The sequence below is a fragment of the Natrix helvetica genome, assembly GCF_964273705.1.
Source record: "Natrix helvetica genome assembly, chromosome: 3".
Classification (NCBI taxonomy): domain Eukaryota; kingdom Metazoa; phylum Chordata; class Lepidosauria; order Squamata; family Natricidae; genus Natrix; species Natrix helvetica.
Window position 1 is genome coordinate 36,207,422 of NC_138549.1, and position 17,918 is coordinate 36,225,339.

The window sequence follows — 17,918 nt, forward strand, 5'->3', positions numbered from 1 at the left end:
TCTCTTCCTTCTCCGCCTCCTTACAGGCCTGCCCGCCCGCCCGCCTGCCTGCCTGCCCCGGGAGGCAGCGCAGAGAAGGACGCCGCGGACCTAGTTTGGAGGCAAGCAAGGAAATGGAGGCAGTGGTTGGTGGCGTTTCAGCGCAGCCAGGCAACCGGCGCTAAAGGGAACACCCAGGCGGGTGGCCCTGTTGCTGCTGGAAGCCGCGGAGGCGAGCCGAGCCAAGGGCGATGCAGCTTCAATTGCAGCTGCAGCCGAGCTTGGCTGCCCCTGTGGTCGGCTGAAGTGAAGCTTTTTCGGTGGCCCGGCCGGTAACTATCAGGACGGGCGGCCCTGGAAAAAGATGGCACGCACAATGCGCGAGGCGGACGCGGCGCTGCGTTGCTGAGCAACTGCGGCCCGGGGAGGAGGCTTTTTCAGCGCGATCCCCGGCAGCGACAGGAGCCCAGCTGCGATGTAACCCAAGGCAGGCGCGTTGCATGAAGGCCTCTCTCTCCAGAAGCGCTGGCCTTCGGCCGTGGGCAAATAAATGGTTCCTCTTGGACCCCAAAGGGATTGGCTCGTTTGACACGTCCTCCTCGGGAGTAAGTATTCACTTCTCCGTATGCAGCGCGGGGAGCCGGTGGCGGGCATAATGAGTGGTTGTTAAGACTCCTGGGAGCAGTTAACACCAGCAACGGTGTCTTTGCGTCACACGCTTACCTACTGTGTGACTCAATCATTGCTTTCTCAACCTAGTTTTCCGAGTTCCCGTAATACAGTGAACCATCAATGGTCTGGGTTTAAGCAAGATGAAAACCTTTGTGGTTCATAGAGAACGCAACTGATTCTTGAATTTAAAGCGTTAAAGAAACGATGTCCATTTCTTATATAAGTGTCATAGCCTAAATATGCAGTCCAAATATAAACTGGTTTATTATTTTGGAACAATTGACTATTGACGGACCATGTTTTTACCTCATTGAATTGACCCATTTTCTGGATTTGCACATTACATTGAACCATAAACTAACCAAATAGGTAAAGTCTTATAGTTGACAATCAGATTTGTCCTTTTCTACAAATGCTTTACATATGTCCTGAAGCCCAAAACTGGCTGAATTGCTCAGGAAAGGAATGTTCAGTTTCCCACACTCAGTGCGCTATAATTGTGAAAAAGAGCATATTCAATATTGGGAAATTACAGATTAAACAATTTATTAATTAAATACAGTTGCTGTAAAGTGCTCAGATTGCTCAGATTGATGCTAGCTAGTCCAGAGAAGCTGAAGTCTCATCTTGCAAAGTTATCTTGAGATGAGTTTGATACTGTGAATCTTATATGTAGAGGAACCTCTGTTGTACAAGTAAATCTTGCTTAGATACACAATTACAACCCCAACTTGTAATTTTACTTCCACGTTCTCCATTAATTTTGCTAGTTGCAAGCCACTAGTTAAGCACTCATGTGACTCTGGGACACAGTGACAATTATAAATGTGAGAATTGGTCACAAAGCTGCAGGTTTTTTTTAACACCATTGTAATTTTGATTGGTCTCTAAATGAGGCAATCAGTAAGCAAGGACTGCTCAGCTCCCCATAGTCTACAACACTCCTAGTTAATAAAAGCCTCCAGGTAGATGACTGAAAGCTGAATCAGAATGGTAGTAAATCTATCCTTCAGAAAGGAGTTAAACATTTTCTTTGAAAAAAGGGTGATATACCTCCTCACTCAACTCCAATATACTGTATAATTATTATCTAATCTCCAGCTTCTTTGGGGGCAAGTTATATAGCAGGTTTTTGCCTTGAACTTGAGATCCCTGGAGAAGCAGATTATTTAGACCCATTTCACTTTTGGCTCAGTATAGAAAAGGCATTGTTTCCCCTGTCAGTGATTTCTGGTGGGAGAGGAAAGTGATCATTCTGATCGGACTTGGTTTCAGCAGCTTTCAGAACCTTCTTTTTATCATTCTTTCATTCTCCAAGCATCAGGAATGAGGAGCACTATATTACATAGTTCTCATTCCTGAAGGGATAGAGGCAGTTGTGAGGGCAAAGTTGAGCAGTAGACCTTTCCATTGATGATTACTGCAGAGCTTGATATGGTCCTATTCAACATGAAATTAGTCTGAACAGGATTGTGCTTCCCAGGTGTTCACAATTTGAAGATCTCAAAGAGCAGGTGGCATCGGTGGGAAAGAGGGCCTTTACATATAGTAACTCCATCTTAAGCAGCAATAGCCTGAGAAAGCAGGCATTAACTCTGTGTCACTTGTGCCTTAGTCACCTCTCAGTTGGACTGGTTTAATGCACAGTACATGGATCTGCCTTGAGGAACATTAAAAGCTCCAGCTGGTCCAGATTGCAGCAGCTCAGATGTTTGTTGATGGTATACCTTAAGCCAATCACATAACAATTCTGCGGAATGCAGAAATTAACAGTGAGCTGCTGGGTAAAATTCAGAGTGCTGATTGTCAAATTTAAAGCCATTCCTGATTTAAGCTGCTTTCTCTCTGTAAAATCTGTCCACCCCATAAGATTCAGTAGAAACTAGTTACACGTCCCCATGATTAGAGATTATCACCATCAGGAACCACAGAAATGTTCCTTTTCAGACACTGCTCTTTCCTCTGGAATACTATATCCCCACCCCAATGTTGGATGAGGCACATCACTACTGGTTTTTAGGAATCTTGCCTTTTGGTCGAGAGATTGGAATTCTGTTAAAGTTTTACTTGCAACTCATAGTTTCATACGAATATTTCTAGTTATTTTTTATCTATTATATTAGAGAGTTTATACTCTGCTAGATCAGTAAGTTCTGTAAATAAGTTCTTTCCAATGATAAAAATAGGCAATTGGCAGTATATTTATTGACATATATTTCTCATTTTTCTGTGGGATTTTCTTTCCACTAGATGATGAGAAACTGTAAACATTTTGTACAATCCTTTGTACTAAGAAATGTTATTGTCTAAGAGAACAGTCCAAATTATCAAATGTCTGAAAGTTTGCCCCAAAACACTAGTGTATATGTGCATATACTGTAGTAAAATTGTTATTTTGAAATGCCACAATCTCTTGTTCTTTTGTTCAATATGTAGTGTTAATCTAACTTTCTAACACAATCAACTTGACCTTGACACAGAGACAAAAATATGAACATTTGATTCTGAGTGAAAATAACTTGAAAAAAATTAATAGTTTTACCAATTTTCTTTGCTTATTTGCTAGGAAATTCAGAGCTTTGTTAGTTGTGATTGAAGTAAGAGTACAATATTAATATTTCTATTCATGTTAGTGTTTTGTATTTTGATTTCACAATCCAAGAATGTATGAAACAAATGGCAGTTTTGGCAGTTTTGTCCAAAAATTAATTTAAAAAAACCTTGAAAAACTTTTTTGATAGACAATGCATGTTCCAAAGGCTAATTGTTCCCTGAACCACAGTCAAAGCCACATCGGTAGTCCTTTTTTTCATTGATTTTTTTAAAAACGTATTTTGCATCCAAAATCTATCAGAAATAGATTTTTATTATTTGTTCTTTAAAGTCACACTGCCTGTACTAATTGCAATGAAAAAAATATTTACCAAACTGGCACCAAATATGTTGAATTTAAAGTACAAAATAAGTAGATATTTATTAAATATACTTTGCATTCTGGGAATTTTAAAAATGTATCGGTGACTCACATGAAAAATATAAAATAAATTCCATACAAAAATAAAAAACACAAGAACAATGCTGTACTGCTGTAAGAACAATCTAATAATGTGCACAGGTGCTGGGACCAGGTCTAATCCCAGTTCCTCACTTATGACTTATTAGTTTTTTCTCATTAGTTTGTAACAAGCATTTTCCTAGGGGCCTATATGTTACAGAAATTTGGAATGGGATCATATTAAATACCTTTGGGGGGGCTGTTGTGACTTCCAGCAGTTGCTAAGCAACTAGTTATAAGTCAACAGTTTATTTGTAACCGTTCAAAGTTACAACAGCACTGAAAAAAGTGACTTGACCGTTTTTCACACTTAATAACTTTTGTAGCTCCCCTATGATTATGTAATCAAAATTCAGATGCTTGGCAAATGACTCATACTTATGACCATTGCTTTATCCCAAGGTCATGTGATCACCTTTTGCAACCTTCTTACAAGCAAAGTCAATGGGGAAACCAGATTGAATTAACAACTAGGTTACTAACTTTTATCAACTGCAGTGATTCACTTAACAATGTGGCAAGAAAGATTGTAAAATGGAATAAAACTCACTTAAATGTCTCACTTAACAACAGAAATTTTGGACTCAATTGTCGTAAGTTGCATTATACATTAATTTCAATTGTCTTTTCCTTGCCCATATTAGATTAATTAATATCAGTGGGCAGTAAAATGGTAATTATTTTATAAAATTCATATACATAATTAAGCCAAATTGCTAATAAAAGATACACGAGTACTCAATTTTGTCTTATGCTGAGGTCAGTGTAATATAAGCACCCCGCCACACCTGTGTCAGCAGAGGAGACATGCTACAGGCCCTGTCAGACAAGGAATTCTGGCTGGCAGGATCCAGGAGATGGGTCTCTGCTATGGCACCTGCCCTTTCAAACCTCTGAACTCCTGCAGTGAGATAGGCCCCACTTTTTTGAACTTCCATATGAGACACTTCATCTGCATTGTGACGTTATGTTACCAAAGATGGACTATGCTGTTGTATATACACTTCATTGAGCAGAATCCCATTGAGCTTATTCTGAGTAATATATGATTGCATGGTAATTGGGCTTCTTAATTCTGGCAATTATGTGCTGTTGTCTTTTACAAATCTGTTGTGAGTGAGCATGGTGCAAACAGCAGTGTTGATAGGGCTCATTAAAAACTGATTTATTCAAAGGAAGATTGATTCCTTCCTAGAAACACAGCACATCTGTACGTATTTACAAAATTAGCTGATAATGGGGGGGGGGAGTTTTGAAGTTAATTGCAAAATTACCTTTTAATTTTGAGAAAATTAGAAAAATAAGTTTAGGGAAATATTTTTTTAATGTCAACATACCTCCTCAACTTCGCTTGCTTACTGAGCTCAATAGCTATATTCTATAACCTTTGATATTATTGCTAAAGTCTGTCTTTCTCCAACATAGTTATAATAAACTAAATTCTCATTTTTAACATTAACCTACTCAAATATGTTCAGGATGGCAAATAATATTGCTAAATCTGAATGGTTACACAGTAAACCTAATAACAATAAAGGGAAACCTCATTTTTCTTCTATCCATGCAAAAATACATTAAAATCTCTAAGCTGCTTTTTTTTTGCATTCAAACTTTGCTTTGTTACATAGGAGCATTTCTTTAATTCTCCATATAGATGAGAACAAACCAAAATTTAGGGCAACTAAGTAGATTCATCTTTTCAGCAAAAATAATAATACAACAGGAAGACAAACACCATAGGTAGTTTAAAGGCTGTGCTGTGAGACCCCTTAATAGTGTACTGTGTATTTCAGATAGCTTTTGTTACTTGTAGAGACTGCTCATAAAATAAACAAAAGGGCACACATTAATTTATTTTTGTGGTTTTTAAAAAGCAGAAACGAACAGAAGTTACATGGCTCATATCTGACATCATGCAGCACCGGTGGCTGCTGTTAGCTGCATGCTTTTGGGTAATATTCATGTTCATGGTTGCTAGCAGGTTCATCACATTGACCTTCAAAGATCCTGATGGTAAGTTGATCCAACTTTATTCTTATTAATGCAAGTAATTGCTGAACAATTTTTGTGTCCAAAACTGTGTGAGAAAAATTAAACAGAGTTTCTAGTTTTGCTTTTTTCTTACCCATTCCTATTTTCATTATGTTGACTTCAAAATAAACCTAAATGATTATGCAGCTTGCCTGAGAGTTGCAACAGTGAAATATTTAATGCAAGTGATTCCCACTTTTTCTTGGTTTTTTCTGTCTTTGTTTTTGGCAAATGTCTAAATGTTGAATATTACAATCATTCTTTATTTCTTTCAACATTGAACATTATCGAGGAAAATGAAAGTGAAACAAAGATTTGATAGCATTTTAATTTTATTTAGAAAGGTATAGATACTGATTTTAACATATCTGAGCATTTTGTGTATTGTTCCTTTTCAATTTAACCTATAAAACTTGTGCATAGACATTAAAATCACTTATGTCCTGTCCTGTAGGGAAGGTTTTTGCTTAGCTCTATTAGATACTTCTATCCCTGTTCCTTTTACAAACTAGGAGAATGTTCTTAATTCACTAGAAGCACAATACCAAGTTAACATCTTCCAATTAACTTTGCAACACTTAGATAATTTTGCGAGACTTCCCTTTTTTATGCTCCTAGTCTAAAATTCACTCCTTGTGGTAAAAATGACATCTTTTCAGACTTGGTTTAAGAAACAGCACAAACATAACAGTCTCAGAAGATGGGAAGTACTGTATTGTCTCAATGCATGTAGGTGACAAGTTTGGAGAATCTGATTTACAGAGATTATTACAATAAGGGTTTCCAAATCATGAAATTTGTTTTTTAAATAATTTGCATTCTATTTAAAACCTTGAATTACAGCCTGATTTGAAGTGTAATCTATATATATAAAAACCAAATCCACTCACTCATCACGAAATCTCAGAACTGTAAAGCCTACAAATGTGAAATTTGGCACGTATGTTCCTCTTGGCTTCTAGGTACTTGCTAAGAAAGGGTTTTTTGAAATGACCATCAGATCATTAATATTTCTTATACAGTATGTGTGTGTGTGTGTGTGTGTGTATCTCACACACTGATGCTAATGAGTTAGACGTTCTACTCCCCCTCCCCATCTGAAAAGAATTCTGTTCCAACTGCCACTTGGGGTGGCCAGTGCGTGACTCATCTGGCTTGCGGGCTGGGAGTTTAGACAATGGGGCCAGCTTGAGGGGGAGAAGGGGATAAGATAGGAGAGGCCTGTGTGGGACATGCCTGAGAGAGAGAAGGGAATAAGATAGGAGAGGATCAATGCGGCCAGCCTGAGGGAGAGAAGGGGGATAGGAGAGGAAAGGCTTCTGTGGGACAAACGTGAGGGAGAGAAGGGGAGAGGAGAGGCCGATCAACTACTCATTAATTTTCAAGCTGTGTCGATTTATCAAGCCCAATCACATAGTTTCGTAGCGGAGCACGGGTATCCAGCTAGTTTAATTATAATCTTATGAGTATAAATTGTGATCAATCAAATCATTTATGCAGTATGAAGGAAAAAAATTTGCTTTTCTTTAGCTGCTCTGTTTTCTTCATCTAGTTCATGGTGCCAAGCCAGTAATACCAACAACTATAACTGAAGTAGGAAAAGATCACGTAACAAAAGAGAAGAGACTTCCGGGACAGTTCCAGGTATATAAAAGGGACAGGTTGAAAGGCTAAATAAATGGTATGGGTGCAGAGTTCTCTATGTCATATTTCATTGTGTTAGATTGTAACTGGTTCTTAGAATCAGTCAGCCAAATAGTATAGAGATTTATGAGCAAAGCATCTCTGTAGCCATCTGTATTGCCTTCTGTTCAAAAGCAATTTTCCCTTGCTTTATTGTCCAGGAATTGAGGAGTTTTAGTTTTGAAAACTACTTTGGTATTGTTTTATGAATTAAAATTTTGTTACATTATTGGGTTATATTCATTTTTAAAACACAGTATTTTATACGTGTATATAATTGGGGATACATTCCTAAACATGCTTATCTGGGAATCTGTTGAACATAATAACAGATTATAATAATAATCTGGAGAACCACTTTCTGTAACAGCTTTTAGAACACATCTAGAAGCTCTATACGTTTCTAAATTGTACTTCAGTTTTTCATTTAAATTTAAACATTTAACACAACCACTGTGCAACATTTTTGCATAATTTTTATTTTTAATCAGTATAGTTTATACAGAACCATCCAAAGTTTGCAACGGAAGCTGATGTAAAGTGAAAATCATCTTCCTTTTTCTTTCTATGAAAAAATATTCATTCATTTTAGCTCACATTTAAAATATTGTTTGGTTTGTGTTCCCCATTTAGTTGTAAATTCAATTTCTAATTTTTTTCCCCCTTACTGCTGAAATCAAATTACTTTGCATCAGCTTGATAGAAACAGCTAATTCAAAAGACAGTAATACTGCGATACCAATACCTTTAGAAACCTTGTACAGATAGTCCTCAACTTACAACCACAATTGAGCCCAAAATGTCTAAGCAAAACAGTTAAGTGAGTTTTGCCCCATTTTGCAACCTTTCTTGCTACAGTTAAGTGAATTACTGCTGTGATTAAGTCAGTAACAATTGTTAAATTAATCTGAGTTTCTAATTGACTTTGCTTGTCAGATGGTTGCAAAATGTGATCACATGACCCTGGGACACTGCAACTGTCATAAATACATGCCAGTTGCCAAGCATCTGAATTTTAAATCATGTGACCATGAAGATGCTACAATGGTCATGTGAAAATAGTCCTAAGTCACTTTTTTCAGTGCCGTTGTAATTTTGAAAGGTCAGTAAACAAATGGATGTAAGTCAAGGACTACTTGAATGTGTTTGAAATGCTAGATTTTCTTGTATGAGTTGAACGTTGAAATGCAAAATAATTTTTGTCTTTCTCTTCTGCCATCCCAATCCATTTTTATATCAAGACAATAGGAAAAGGTCTATCTGAAGACCTTGTACATGAAGGCCTGGTCCATATAGAGAGGCTTGAACTACTCAGGAATGTCTGCCAAGATGCATCTCTGAAAAACCGCACCCATACTCCTGTTTCCAAGTTTGTTTTGGACCGAATTTTTGTATGTGACAAGCACAAGATCCTCTTCTGTCAAACTCCAAAAGTTGGCAATACTCAGTGGAAGAAAGTCTTGATTGTTTTAAATGGTATTTATTTAAGTTTCAAATGTGTGTTTGCTTAGACACAAAAAAATTCAAAAATTTCAAAGAGCAAAATATAAAAATAATATGATTCAGTGGAATACATTTTTATTTTTGGCATTTTATATTTTGCTTGAAAGCTGCTTCGAGTATCCTAGCCTAGTTCTAGCTCTTCTGCTTAGGTGTGTTACTGCCCACCCAAAGAATCCTGTCCTGGTTATTTTGTGAAATGATTGTGTGCTGGGTTTAATAAAGGAGAAATTATGCTAACCTTTTAAAGTTAGGCAACTAAGGTATCACAGGTACCTTAAATTTAAAGGTTTAATTTAAAGCTCTCAAGATCCCAGGATTCTTCACAACATAAAATTTGATCAAAATGCAGCTTGGAGAAGGGAGGAAGAAAAGGATGATTGCAAAAATGTTTGCAGCGTATTTCCATATTTTAATCTCTACTGGAAAATGATGGTTTCCATGGCTGGAATTAATACAAGTCAATAGTTTAAATGTGTATATCCATTTTTTTTTAGAATTGAGCAATCAATTATTATTTGAACCTAACACGATATTTAGGGAATATGTAGAGGTTGTTTGGTAGAATGTTTATTCAATTTTATTTTAAATCACATGAGCAATAGCACCACATCTATCTCAGACAGATATAGATATAGATGGGGTCTGACAGCCTATCCTACTTAGAAGAAACAGATAATGCTTTATCTGTTATCACATTTTCATTGAATCCATTTTGAAATATTGGTAACATTTAGTTCAGGGCAAATTTAATTAAAAAAATAAAATAGTTTGTAAAAATAACAAACACCAAGAAACACTATAAAACAGAGTAATAAACATTTTAATTTATTTTAGTAGCACCTTTGATTTTAATATAAAACAAAGTAGCAGTGAGACAGATTTAACTGCATTATAAAATCAGATCAATTCCATGTGGATATTATTTGAAAGACAATATTGCTTTGAACAATTTGACTTTGGGAACAATTTGATTAAAATATTGTAATTAACGTCTTCTGTTGATGGAATTCCTTCTGACAGTGGACCTAAATAGGTACACTCAGAGTCTTTCTTAAAAATTCGAGACCCTTTGGAGCAGATAGGATGACAAGAGTATTACAAGTAAAGGAAAAGGAAGTGTATAAACAGATTTCTACAATATTAGATTTTGGCTTAAGGACAGGCCAAACTTGCTAAACTACCTGTATGCTTGTATTCTAGCTTATATACTTTTCAGACATAAGGCAGTAATGGAGAGTTACACATAACTCTAGGTAGTATGAAATCAGGGAATTGGCTAATCGCATGTCAGAATTAGGAATCTGACTTTCTGCCCAAAAAACTAGTACGACTGACCCACTGTATTTTTGGATCCAGCCGTTGCAGTTCCAGATTCAGCAAATGGTCTGACTTTGGGATAAAATATCCACGCATAGAATGTTATAATTTGGCATGCTGACAGCTGAAAAGGATTAATTACTCCAATATGCAAACTCCAGGAGTCTTTGAATAGAAACCCTAGATTGTCACAACATGCTGTCACATGGAGACCTGAGATGAAAACAATTCATTGAGCTTTCCATTTTTTAAAGAGCAATTTGGGGTTCAGGCCTGAATTGTAGGAAGATGAGAAACTTAATAGCAATATCAGGACATGGAGACTGGACCGTAAAGTAGAAAAGTATTCTATAAATAGACAGCAGCAAACTACTTGATGGACATTTTCATGAAGTCACCAAAGCCTGATTTGTCTCTTTTTACCTAATAACAAATAAATAATCATGACAGCCACTAGTGTAGATCATAATGGGAATGGAATGAAAGGTGCTATTGTAAGAGCAAGTTCTGACTTATTTCCTCAGGAGTTTTTCCTTCCATCGACGAGATCCCTGAAAACATTGTGCATGACCATGAGAAGAATGGTCTTCCACGCTTATCTTCCTTCAGTGATTCTGAAATTAAAAAAAGGTAAGTAGTATTTTAATGTGTCTTTGAAAACTCTTTCCATTATGAAAATCTCATTTTTGATCATTTATGCAGCTTATGATTATTTATTTAAATTGTATTATAGCTGCCCACTCCCATAGACTCTTAAATAGAGGCAATAGTCAGAAAAGGTTTTACAGGTAGTCCTCGACTTACAACCACAATTTGAGGCCAGAATTTATGTTGCTAAGTGAGAAATGTGTTAAGTGAGTTTTGCCCCATTTTACAATTTTTCTTGCCACAGTTGTTAAGTGAATCATTGAAGTTGTTAAGTTAGTAACACAGTTATTAAGTGAATTTGGCTTCCCCTTTAACTTTGCTTAGCAGAAGGTTGCAAAAGGGGACCATATGATCCCAAGACACCACAACCATCATAAATATGAAACCAATTGCCAAGCATCTGAATGTAAATCATGTGACCATGGAAATGCTGCAAGGATCATAAGTATGAAAAATTGTCATAAGTCACTTTTTTCAGTACTGTTGTAAATCTAGGTCTACCTGTATTATAGCTTTGGATGATGATCTGTGTTGTCTCTGTATAGGCTCACAGTTATATGAGAAGCATTAAAATGGTAGTAAAGATCAGTTTGCTATAAAATCCAATTTTTGTTATTTTTGCATGTCACATCATGGCTTTAGAAGAGAGTATAGCTGTAAAGTACTGCTTTGGGATTTCTAAGAAATCATGTGGAAGCAAGGACGGAGTTGACTGCCTACATACAAAAACAGAGACCTTTACAAGCAATAGTTCTGTGAAAACAAACAAAGTGATGGTTACAGTTATTACTTCATTTTTTAAAAATAATCCTTAATCTTGATAATAAATGGTATTCATAAGTGGCCTTGATAGCCTTTGCATTTTAAAAAATAAGATATAACTATGAAAAAATAATTTGAGTACAGCAAATCTTTGTTTAGTTGCTACAATTGGGACTACCAAAATCATAAATGTCAGGATTGATCATAAAGTTACTTCTTCATCACTGTCATAATTGTAAAAATTCGCTAAATGAGGGAGTCACTAAGCAAGGATTACCTGTATAGTCCTAGGAGCAGGACTAAAAGAAAAAATACATGTTGACATTGTCATCTCTTTAAATAGACTTTTGTATAATTTGATTTTATTTAATCTCTATCTTTATTTTTTGCTTTTTTTAAAATAGTCAGCTATTTTAGCAGGTGCATTCCACGTTAAGTGATAGAAGTTGATTGTGCACTTCTTGGAACAGATTTACAAGACATACAACACTGAGTAAATCCTGTTGACAGATTGCTGTCAGGTTCTTTGGCAATTGCTTACTAACAGTGGCCAAATAGTGCCTTGATTCTTTCCAAATAATATTCTCAAGGAGCTCTCTTTAACAAGATTGAGAAGAAAAGGATAGTGTTGTAAGAATTTCAACATTCTGTATTTAGTAGCAATGGATACCTGCATGATAGATACAAACTTCTCAATTTTCTTTCTAAGAGCCTTCCTGTAATCCTGCAAGGAGGTAGATCTTTTACTTAAAATGGAGAAGCTAGCAGTTTTTATCAGTCTAGGAACCAATTACAATAGTGTTTTTTTCCAGCAACCATTCCAAGTTATGGTAATGATAAACAAAGCGATTTGCAACTGTTCGTCACACACATGGTTGTCACAGTGTCCTACAGTCATTTGATCATGATCACTTGGCAACCAGCTTGCAATTCCAATGATCACAGCATTTGTAACTTTCATTGCTAACTTCCACCAAGGAAAGTCAATGGAGAAGCTGGCAGGAAGAATGGCCAGGTCATCTAATAATAGCAATTGGAACTGCTAGAACTGTGCTTTTTAAGTCAACATGGTCATGAGTTGCCTGTCCCAATTACATCTTTAAGGGAGGGCCATCTGTTCTATAATACTATTCTGCCATTAGATGAACGTAGCTGGAAGCAATCAAAGATCCTAATTTTTGCAGATTTCTCAGTTGAATAGTGTTCAAAAATGCTTACCGGCAAAATAAAAATATTCTTTCAAAATTTCCCTAACAAGTACATTTAACCTGTTTATAAAGTCTCTAACTATGGGATGCCTCAATTTCACATCATTTGCTACTACAGTCATTAGTATGGCAAATCAGCACTCTTGTAAACTGAATTTTTAGTAAATTTTAAAATATTAAAATACATCCACAATTATTTTTGCTTATGTTTTCCATTTAGATTGAAACTGTATTTCAAATTCTTCATCGTAAGAGATCCTTTTGAGAGGCTTATTTCTGCATTTAAGGATAAATTTGTCCACAATCCTAGATTTGAACCTTGGTATAGACATGAAATTGCTCCTGGAATTATTCGAAAATATAGAAAGAATCGCACTGAGACTAAAGGACTGCAATTTGAGGACTTCGTGCGCTACTTAGGTGATCCAAATCATCGATGGTTAGATATACAATTTGGAGATCATATAATTCATTGGATAACCTATGTTGAATTATGTGCCCCCTGTGAAATAACATACAGCGTAATTGGACATCATGAAACTTTGGAGGAAGATGCACCATACATCTTAAAGGAAGCAGGAATTGATCATCTGGTATCTTATCCTACAATTCCTCCAGGCATAACGATATATAACAAAACAAAAGTGGAACACTATTTTTCAGGTGTAAGCAAGAGAGACATAAAGCGCCTTTATGCCCGCTTTGAAGGAGATTTTAACCTTTTTGGCTATCAAGAACCAGATTTTCTACTAAACTAGTATCTAGAAATTCTGGGCAAATGAATCTAAATCTTAACTATAAACATATACTGGGTAACAGGCTCATATTATTGCAATGTTTCTAGATGTTCTTTGCATTTGTTGAATATTTGCAATAGGAGCCACAAAGGACTGCCAATTAGTCACTAAAAAAAGTATTACTACATGACACTGCGATAAAGCAGTGCAAAAATTACTAAGATAGTAAATGTCAGACATTCCTTTTTTCCTTAGCCAATAATGAATGGACCAGTAACCTGTAAAGAAACTTGATATGAATACAAAACATTTAGAAAGGGCAGGAAATAACACTTATGTCAATGGTCTTACAAATCTATGGACGCCAAACAGATTGGTAAGTATTGTGTAACTTAAGGAAAAGACTCCAGACCATGGAATCAATCTGAAAGCCTTATGATGGTTGCTTACTGTATTCATACAGGAAATAACAGTTGCACAAATTTTAATTTGTAAACTCTTGAGTTATTATGAGGTGAAAAATCTTTAGCCAGATAAGCTATGGATCCCATTGAAGAAATTTTAGAGAACACTAAAAATGATTCTTCATTTGCTTTGTAACCTTAAATAAATACCAGTATAGTATTGACTGCATAATTTACCGAGACCATTAAGTCTATGCATTTTGATATGGTCTGCTAATCCTATCCCACAGTGGTGCTATTATAAAGTTGCCATAATGAATGAGATCAATGTTCTATTAAAACCTAGCATCTTATTTTGGGGGTTTCTTAGTTTAAGAAATAACCATACATATAGATGAGGCAGCAAGCTGCCATAAGGTGTATTTATTTCATGTGTAATATGTTATGTAAGTCATTTTTGATCTCTCAAATCTTGATATTATAAAACGGATTACAAAATTGAGAAGCAGGTACCTATTGGTATAAACATGTGCCATGTTGCATCCTACCCATAATGAGGCATAATTCCATCCCTTAAATAATTTATGTGGACTTTTCACAACTGGCCACTAGGTTTGTTTATTTCAGGTTCATAAAATTAATAAATTATCCTTCCTCCCAAAGTACTCAATTTTTCCAAATGAGTTTCTTTTCATACTTTCACAGCAGAATTTGCCATATAAAATTATCAATCAATAAACAGCCAGCTTAATCCAAAATATTGATGTCTGTTTGCATAACAATGGAAATATTAATATAAAATGTAAATGCCCAGGATTGTAAAAGCATAATACGTGTGTGTTATTTCTTTTGGATGAAGAAAACTTTTAAGTTTACCAGCAATAAGATCTTAAAGTTGATGCCTTTGCTCCCTTGGTTTTTCAGGAGGAACAAACCAGTTAAATTTTAGTTAGCAGTACATCAAAAATAAATTTGGAGCAATAGTTTACGTGCTGTAATAAAGTCTTAATGACCTTGGCTAGAATGGTGGAAATGAAGAGAAAATCTATTAAACTGACTATAATTCTTTAAAACTTTTGTATTTGTAAACTTAAAAAAAAAATCAGTGCCAAAACTGTTCCTTTCTTTGAAATAAAGACCGTGCTAGTGAGGGCTAATTTCAGAAAGATTCCTAAAAACTGAGCCATTCTACACAATATAGAAACAAAGGTAATCAAATTCATAATGTAACAGTGGATGAGCAGGGGTGGTTTGTACAACTGCTTGGTTCTTTCTACTCCCCTGCATGTAAATAAGGAATAGAATAAGACATACAGTAAGTAAGTACTCTCCCAAGTCCTACAAAGCAAATTTGGTGATGTGGAATACCTGGGCCTATAGACAGTATTATATTTATTAACAAATGGTTCTGTTTTACAATCTTTCCATCTCAACTGTAGCAAATCTGGAGAAAAGTTCATAATCTTTGTGGGATTTTTTTTTGGGGGGGGTGCCTTCAAGTTAGTCTGGACTCCTGGTGATTCGATGGAGAAGACTTTGGCAACGTTTTTCAGGAGTAATTTCCCTTTGCCTTCTTCCTAGGGCTGAGGGTTGCTTTCATGCCAAAGGCAGGATTAGAACTCACAATCTCCTGGTCTCTAGCCTGGTGCCTTTAATCACAATAAATTAGCACTTCCTATGTGATTACAGAAAGCATATAAAATAACCCCCACATAGATTACTGCTATTTTTATTTTGTAATGTGTAGAATGGTTTAAATTTATGTATTGTGAATTATGGGATATTTTTTATGTAGACTTTTTCCTGACAGATTCCTATTCTGTGTAGGAAAATTACACATTAAATTGTTGTGTGCATAAGTGGAAAGCTTGTGTGTGCATACTGCCACTTGTGTATGTACTTGCAACTTTCCTTTAAAAAAGTAATCTCTCTATAAAAATTATTCTATATGAAGCTGTCCTTACTATTAGCAAGAAAATAACAAAACTTCATTCTTGTCCTTCTAAAGAAAGGATATTAATAAGATCTCTGACATGGTAAGATTAAAGTTATTTTTATATGAAGTGGTAGGAGAAAATATGTTTATTTCAGGATTAATGAGCTGATCAAGTTATTTCTCTGCTGAATTAAAATGTAATAATATGAGAAATGTGTAGTAAATTAAGGCCTTAAAAATTAGTTCTAATAAAAAAAGTGAATCTTCCCTTCTAATTGCCCAGAGTATATTTAGCCATGTCTCTGTTCTCAAAATAAATATGAAATAAAATACAGGTGATTGTATTTATGCTGCAAATCTATTTTTTGTGGTGGTTTTTTTTTACCTCATAGAAGATAACCGGCACCTTTCAAAATAGCATATTTCTCTGCCTCTGGAATGAGAAGGGTGCATATCACAGTTGCTTTATGGATGGCATCCCTTGCCACTCCATGACTTCACTTCATACTCAGTCAATGAAATCAGTTCTTGGTTTTGTTTTCCCTACTTTTTCCTAACAATCAGCATATGTCTCTTAAATATATAAATAATATATATGAGCACAGCCCTCATTCAATGACAGTTAACTAATTTTATATATTCCTAAATATTCAGCTGTTAAGACTCAGAGCAGCCTTAAACCACTTGACCAGTTTCAGATTTATGTTCTATTTCATTTGTATTATATTTGTATCCTGCTACAATGAATTCATCCATCAATGGCTTACACAGAAACTACATTTGAAATGAACATTAAGCAAAAACTTTAAAAAGAAGAAAAGTATGGTTCCAAACTGGTTAAAAAGTTCTCTGGAGCAGCTCCATCATTATCTTAAAAGAAGGGACTCTGGGATAGCACCTATCTGATATTTACAAGGAAACTGTTTTAGAAGATTACTGCGACTACTGAAAAGCAGCACCTCCTTGTTTCAACTCTCTTTAGTTCCTAGTGTGGAGGAGTAGGGTTTTTTCTAGATGATGTAGATGAAGTTGGACCAATTGGGGTTGGAACAGGTGTCATATCTTAAAGAATGTTATGGACAAAACCACCCAGGATCTGATTCATAGCCAGTGAATTTTTTCGCAATCTACATATTACTACCCCAACGACACTTCAAATGTAGCTCACCAACAAGTCCCCCGTACTATAGGCCAAGTTTTTGAGGTTGCTAGAACTTAAATTCAGTACATTTCAATTTTCAAAAGACCAGACCTTGCTCATCCTATATTCATAGTTGATCAGCAAAGGAAAGTCAAATGTGAAGGATAAAGGCAATTATCAATCTCACATGCTGAGTAATTTCCTTTGTTATAACTAAAGGTTTTGTATCAAGTGTCCACAATGGAACTACTATTCCAGGTATTGATGAAACCAGAATATATCTATTTTTGATGTGCCTTTTCCTTAATGCTTTCATCCTGTCTTATGCCATATTAGGTAATTTAATTACCATAACATGTGCTGGCCTAATTATCTCACCCTATTGTCATTTGCTGTAACTGCTTAAGGCACGCTGCCTATTGTCACCACAACCAGAATTATAACCATGCTTATCATAGTAGCAGTTTGCCTTGTAGTGAAGAGGCTGTCTTTCCAGAGCAGGCACTTAAAAGAGCTGATTTGCTTAAGGCTACAACGTTATCAAGTGCTTTCTCTACTTTTTAAAACCAATGATGCTGCCCAAGTTTTATTACTAGTAATGGTCAATTAGTTTCTTGTTAATGAACCAAACCACAAAAAATTCTCAAAAGAAAAATTAGCAAGAGAAACTCTTCTGATGAGCAGCAACACTTCAGTGAACTGTAGGATAGAATCAGTTGTAATTATACTTAGAGTAGATCAATTGGGATCAGTAAGACTTGATAGATTTACTTAGCATAATAATGTAATCTGTGTTCAACACTTTCAAGCATTTTGTGGGTTTGGTAATGCCTAATTGCACA

At 35.6% G+C, this 17,918-nt stretch overlaps 1 protein-coding gene across 3 annotated transcripts; it reads left to right on the forward strand.

The window, feature by feature from the left end:
- Positions 1-78: 78 nt before the first annotated feature.
- CHST10 (carbohydrate sulfotransferase 10) lies at positions 79-16,403 on the forward strand. 3 transcript variants are annotated; one of them, XM_081947648.1, is made up of 7 exons: positions 450-584; positions 4,109-4,299; positions 5,584-5,719; positions 7,290-7,381; positions 8,662-8,896; positions 10,765-10,870; positions 13,079-16,403. In XM_081947648.1, exons 2-7 carry the CDS (start codon positions 4,261-4,263, stop codon positions 13,614-13,616), a joined length of 1,146 nt encoding a protein of 381 aa, XP_081803774.1. In that variant the 5' UTR covers positions 450-584; positions 4,109-4,260; the 3' UTR covers positions 13,617-16,403. The 3 variants fall into 3 exon arrangements, with proteins under 3 accessions (XP_081803772.1, XP_081803773.1, XP_081803774.1); XM_081947646.1 differs by lacking the exon at positions 4,109-4,299 and having other exon boundaries at positions 79-584; positions 5,581-5,719; positions 13,079-16,402; XM_081947647.1 differs by lacking the exon at positions 4,109-4,299 and having other exon boundaries at positions 79-584; positions 13,079-16,402.
- Positions 16,404-17,918: the final 1,515 nt, after the last annotated feature.

Excerpts from the sequence above, each read along its gene's own strand:
- CHST10 (XM_081947646.1), top strand. The coding sequence starts at position 480 with ATGAAGGCCTCTCTCTCCAGAAGCGCTGGCCTTCGGCCGTGGGCAAAT. Across the intron at positions 585-5,580 it reads TTGACACGTCCTCCTCGGGA|CAGAAACGAACAGAAGTTAC; the intron begins GTAAGTATTCAC and ends GTTTTTAAAAAG. Across the intron at positions 10,871-13,078 it reads GATTCTGAAATTAAAAAAAG|ATTGAAACTGTATTTCAAAT; the intron begins GTAAGTAGTATT and ends TTTTCCATTTAG.